This window comes from Muscardinus avellanarius (assembly GCF_963383645.1).
Source record: "Muscardinus avellanarius genome assembly, chromosome: 11".
Classification (NCBI taxonomy): Eukaryota; Metazoa; Chordata; class Mammalia; order Rodentia; family Gliridae; genus Muscardinus; species Muscardinus avellanarius.
In genome coordinates, this window is record NC_137797.1 from 73,330,900 (window position 1) to 73,337,137 (window position 6,238).

At 52.2% G+C, this 6,238-nt stretch overlaps 1 protein-coding gene across 1 annotated transcript in view; it reads left to right on the top strand.

Annotated features, from left to right (window-relative positions):
• VDR (vitamin D receptor) overlaps window positions 1-4,218 on the top strand; it is a gene marked incomplete at its 3' end in the record, with an annotated part of 41,580 nt that extends 37,362 nt beyond the window's left edge. The window contains exons 7-9 of the mRNA XM_080705257.1: window positions 1,967-2,118; window positions 2,243-2,359; window positions 3,959-4,218. Coding sequence (XP_080561383.1) covers window positions 1,967-2,118; window positions 2,243-2,359; window positions 3,959-4,218 — 529 coding nt within the window. The remainder of the gene's footprint in view (window positions 1-1,966; window positions 2,119-2,242; window positions 2,360-3,958) is intronic.
• Window positions 4,219-6,238: the final 2,020 nt, after the last annotated feature.

Sequence of the window (6,238 nt, forward strand, 5' to 3'; positions counted from 1 at the left end):
CCAAGTGTATCCCAGGCCAAGTGCCTTAAATTGCACTCCGCCTTCTCTCAAAGCTAACGCGACCTGCAAGACAGAGAGAAGCTCCCCAATGGGGAGGGGTTCCCAGAGTGGATAACCGTCCTGGTGACTGGCCTAGGGGTTTATATATTTCTGTATGTCTTCTGTTGGTTGGAGTCTGGAAGGCAGTTCTTAAGATCTGCATAGGGTATTTGCATGTCCTTTGAGGGGTCTCCTTTCAGTAGAGGTGTCAGACTTGCTCCAGTGATGTTTCCTGGGATTGTTGATTAGTAAACAGATGGTTTTGTGAAGCTTTGGTCTTTCTTATCTCTGAACCTTGGAAGAGCTGTTCTCTTTTAGGAGCCTTGGAAGTTAATTAGTATTCGTTGTCCCTTGGGAATCTGCCTATTTCCTTGAGAGGGAGGGAGGGAGGGAGAGAGGGAGAGAGGGAGGGAGGGAGGGAGGGAGGGAGGGAGGGAGAGAGAGAGAGAGAGAGAGAGAGAGAGAGAGAGAGAGGAGAGAGGAGAGAGGAGAGAGGAGAGAGGAGAGAGGAGAGAGGAGAGAGGAGAGAGGAGAGAGGAGAGAGGAGAGAGGAGAGAGGAGAGAGAGAAGAGAGAGAGAAAGAAACCAGCTGGAAAGCAAAAGAGGTAGAGAGAGGCCGAGGTAGAGAGACACACTCTGAGGGAGTGTGGCTCTTCTTTGCGGGAAACTTTGTAAATGGTGAGCACACGGGGCGGGCAGATGGTGAACTGAGAGGTACATGGGTAGCGTCGTCTGCAGAGCAGGGACGGTGGTCTAGCTCTTCTCAGAATCTTCAGGCTGACATTATCTGGTTGATGGATGGCACTGAGACTGTACCATATCATTGGCCTTTGAACAATATCTTTTGTACTAGAATTGGGAAGAGGTTTTAAAAATGTATTAATGTATCAGTATTGGAAAAGATTTCCAGTTTTAAAAGTGTATCTCCTGTATACTAAAGAAAGCCAGGGCTAGCTAGCAGGAAGGAGGGACTTGTAATTTACATTTCTAAAAGAGAAAGAAGAAGGCTGGAGCCAGAGATGGGAGGAAATCCCAGATTCTGGAGAAACAAGTTCACACATCTTGGGGGATGGAACAAAAGGTGGTCAGAAATGGGGCTGCCCCCTCTTCTGGGGCAAATCTGCCTGGAGACAGCAGAACAGGGCTAGAGATAAGGTAGAATATCTCCAGATCAAAGTACCTGCCACGGACTTGGTCAGGATAAAACACTTAGTAAACTGGAGTTCTGTGGCATTTTCATTCGAAGTGCCCCCCTGGGCCCGCATTTGGGCACATAGCTGTAATTATTTCCTATATTTCTATCTTTTTAATAAACTTCTTTAAATCTTCAGCAACTGTCCAAGCTATGCATATTTATTCTTAGCTTAGGACAAGAATCCACGGATTTTCTTCTGTTTGGGGTCGTTTTGGGTTTTGTTATGGGTTGGGGGTAAGTGTGTCCAGGACCCTAGCAGGGGTTCCCAGGGAACAGTTTCCCCAAACCATAGTCTCCCAATCCATAACATCTTTCTTTAAACCTTTTTTAATCTCTAAAATACATTCTGCAAGGTAACAAAACATATATGCACCAACTCACTGGGCTTACAGTGCTTTAAGATTCACTGGACCTTTTAAGGATTCAGGCTTGGAGGAACACAGGCCTTCAGAGTGATCGTGGAGTTTTTAGATTTAAAGCTACAGTCCCTCCTTTCTTCCTTGTTTCTTTTATCCTCTACAACTTGATGGGCAGTGCATCAGGAATGCACTGTTCCCACACCTAGGCAAGGCACCGCATCATCCTTTCCAGTAAGACTGCAGACTCCTCTACAGAGGACCCAAACACACTGGATCACGTGGCCCTGCTCACCTGCCCAAACACTGAACGGATCTGTGTGACTTGACAGTCTTGACTGGTGGCCTGACCTCCTCCTTCTCCCCCTCCCCACAGAGACCTCACCTCCGATGATCAGATCGTGCTGCTGAAATCAAGCGCCATCGAGGTCATCATGCTGCGCTCCAACCAGTCCTTCACCATGGATGACATGTCCTGGAACTGCGGCAGCCTGGACTATAAGTATGACATCGACGATGTGTCCAAAGGTGCGTCTACACTCACCTGGGGTGGTGGGTCCCAGTCGGGAAGAGAAGGGCGGCGAGGGTGGGGTTTGGGATTGGCCGGTGGGCCCCCAGTCCTACCTGAGCATGTGGCCACTCTCTCCCTTAGCTGGGCACACTCTGGAGCTGATTGAGCCCCTCATCAAGTTCCAGGTGGGGCTGAAGAAGCTGAACTTGCATGAGGAGGAACACGTCCTGCTCATGGCTATCTGCATCGTCTCCCCAGGTATGGAGCCCAGCAGTGAGGAGCTGGGGGCTGGGAAGTGGGAGGTATGGCGGACAAGACCTGCGGAGGGAGGGCCGCAGGGCAGTCTGGAGGGAGAAGTGAGCAAAAGGAGAGGCAAGTGAGGCCACGCCCACTGTGTGTGTGTGTGTGTGTGTGTGTGTGTGTGTGTGTGCTTTGAAGGAGACCTCTGCCTGTGGCTTCACTTTCTAGAGGCTGTGGGTGATTCACAGGATTCTGAGGAACCAGATGAGCAGAGATTAGCAGACTTCCTCTTGCCAGTCTGGTCTGGGGTACTTGGGCTCTTTTCTTGGGTGAACTGAGATGAACTTTTCTGTCACCTGAGATTCCTAGGAGATAGAGCACAGAACTCTGAGGACTGGTGGGTTCTGCCTCAACAGTTTACCTTCTGATTTTAGAGGCAGTGTGCTCTGACTCTTGACCTCTTCCATTTGGAATAGGAAGAGGGAGAAAAGGTTGAGAACACTGTGGTGCCTTGGGATGTCATACTGGTGATGAAGCCCAAAGAAGGCAGCCGGGATTGCCTTCAGAAAGTCAAACTAGTGGCCTTTGCCTAGGGAGGCTTCTGTAGCCGAAGCCCCTGGAGGGTGTGGGCTCCCTTCCCCTTGCTCAGCAGGTACCTGGCCCTCATTCATTCAGATACTAGCACCTGGCAACTCCGCAGCAAACAAAACGTAGACTTCTCTCCCATTAAGCAGAGACATTACACATGGGGGGGGGGGGGTAAACCCAGGAGCAGTCTACCTCCGAGTTACACACCCAGCTCTTTTATTTTTATTTATTTATTTATTTATTTTTTTTGCGGTACTAGGGATTGAACCCAGGGGCATTCTGCCTCCAAGCTATACCCCAGCCCTATTTTATTTTAAAGCAGGGTCTCACTAGGTTGATGAGAGAGTATCACTATTTTCTGAGGCTGTCCTTGAACCTGCGATCCTCCTGTCTCACCCCCACTAAGTACTGGGATCACAAGCTTGTGCCACCATGCCTGGCAAATTTTTTTTATTTTGAAACAATGACTCACTAGGTCAAAAGTCTTACTCAGTTGCTGAGGATAGCCTCGAACCTGTGATCCTCCAGTCTCAGCCTCCAAGTACTGGGATTACAGGTGTGCCACTACACCTAGCTAAAATGCTTTTTAACAGCTAATTCTAAATATGATGAGAGTTTTAGAAATAAAGATTACGTGATCTAATAGCAGTTATAACCTCAGGAGGGAACCCGCTGGAGTCTGGGGCATGGAGGTGGCATATTGTTGATAAACAACAGCCTTTCTCTAGAGGAAGGTCTTTTACACTGTTACCACAAGGCCAGTCAGACTCAGGCAACACTAGGAGAGCTGAGTTCCAAGAGAGGGAACAGCTAAGTGAAGGCTGGCGGCCACGGGGCCGGGGAAAGGATTTGGTCCTAAATGCAGTAGGGAGTCATCGAGGCTTTAAGCAGAACGGTGGTGTCAGGGTCAGCAGTCAGACAGGGTGCCCTGGGGGTGTGGAGCCTGGGCATTTGTGTGGATGGGTGTTGGTGACCTTGAGCTCCGAGGAGCCAGCTGGAGACCCTGTGCTTTCTCTTTCTGTGCCACAGACCGACCTGGGGTGCAAGACGCCAAGCTGATCGAGGCCATCCAGGACCGCCTGTCCAACACGCTGCAGACATATATCCGCTGCCGCCACCCGCCCCCGGGCAGCCACCAGCTCTACGCCAAGATGATCCAGAAGCTGGCCGATCTGCGCAGCCTCAACGAGGAGCACTCCAAGCAGTACCGCTCCCTCTCCTTCCAGCCCGAGAGCAGCATGAAGCTCACGCCTCTGGTGCTCGAGGTGTTTGGCAATGAGATCTCCTGACCGGGTGACCTGCCGTGGCGCCTGGGCGGGAATGCTCCCAGGCCCAGCAGCCCCTCCCACCCCTTTTGAGTCCAGCCCTCCTCTGCCATCTTCCCTTCCCACCCAGCCCATCCTCTCTCCTGCCCTGCCTGACACCACATCCCCTTTCCTGCAGACCACTGGCAGCCCCAAGTCCTTTGAGATCTCAGTCATGAGGGCTTGCAATTATTTGGGGGGGAAAAAAACTCAAGTAGGGGCAGAGGGTAGAGGCTGGAGGCAGAGCCTTGCCCTGGGATGCCCCCAACCCTCATGTGGCCACTGCTAGTGCCCAGGGAAGGCAGGCGGGAGAAACGTGCCCACCGCTCAGGGACAGTGATACCTGTACCTCCCCCATCTCAGGCCCACAGGTCCAGAGCCCGGTGGGGATGCCCACAATCCCCATCCCACACCATGTCCCTGCTGCCTGTCTGTCCTGTTCTGCCCCAGAACAGTGGGCCACAATGAGGTCTCCTTCCTCTGCCTTCCCGTCCCTGACCTGCCTAGGACAGTCACTGCCAAGAATGACCAAATCCAAGAAGACTAAGACATGACCACTCACCTGGCCTGCAGCGCCCACCTCCATGTGTGTGCCACGCCAGCCCTCTTGGGGGCACTAGCTTGAGCCCCCCAGAGGCCAGAACACAGGGCACAGAAGAACAGAAAAGCCAGGCTCCCGGAAGTGCAGCCAGTAATGGCCAGCCTGAGAAAGGGGTCTGTTGAGGGGAGTCCTCCTTCTAGCCATCCACACGACAGGACTGAGTTGTCCCCAGTTGCAAGGAAGCCTGGCCCTCACTCCTTGCCGGGCCGTACTTTTCCTCCTGCTGGAGAACAGGCCCTCCACCTTGGCCCTCTGTAGCCCTCTGATTGGCCAGGGTAACCAGGAGTCAGGCCCGTCCTGAGCAGCAGAGCCTGCCTCTGGCTCACCTGTGGGGGCCATACCTTTTCCACCTGGCAGGGCAGGAGGGACAGGAAGGACTTCCAGCTGCCCATGTGCAGTTCCAAGACTGCCATCTGGGCACAAGGGCAGGTGCCAGGTCTCCATGTCTTGGGCAGAGGGGAGAGCAGGGATGGGGTGGGGTAGTGATGTGGGGCTGGTTCCCTTCTTATTCTCACTCCACTGCCCAGAAATTAAAGGGAGCCTGCAGGGTGGAGGGCAGAACTTCAAACTCCAGCTCCACCTCTTGGCAGCCCTCAACTGCTTTCCCCAGGCTGGGTTCCTTGCTGAGTGGTTGCAGGGGTGTGGGGCCTGTGCAGAGGGCTTTCTCCAGGGCACTCCAGAGGGTCCTTGAGATGGCTGCTTGAGTGGGAGAACGCTACCACATTTGAGGCATCGACAGGGAGGTAAGGTCAGCGGGACATGGCCACCAAGCCCCAGAAGAAAGCCCCTCCACCTCCATCTGCTATTCCCTGAAAACCCTGGGAGGAAGCAGACGTCACATGGCAACAGCTGTCAGGGCTCGCCTGGCCCCGTGTTGATCAGACTCCTTCTGGTGAAAAAGCAATCAGAAGTGCCCCCCACCCCGTTCTGTACTGCAGAAGAGTACAAATGGCTCTGTCTTAAGTGTGTTAGACAAGTATTTTTTTTTCTTTCAGAATCACACTCCATTTGTACTATGTTCTAACATTAAGGGTAGTGGACACCATTGATTCAGAGCTATTTATGGGGGAAAACATTGTAAAAAATACTGTATATTAATGATTTTTGTTGTTATTATTGTACAAGTGTCCAAGACCTTTGACTTCAGCTGAGAACACACTGCTCTTGCTTGCTATTCAGAGGGAGGAAAAGCTTGAAAACCGCTAAGCTCGCTCAACTCCCTTGTTAAAGGGAACTGACGGGACATGGCTTACCCAAATTCAAAGAACCAATTAAAAATGGCTTCGGGACTGGGCGAAAACTTGGACTCGTGACCCAGTGTCCCTTTCACTGCCCCACGCTTGAGCTGAGACCCCTTTTCTCATTCCCCTCGCAGCTGACCCAGATTTAGGCAAGGCAAGTCTA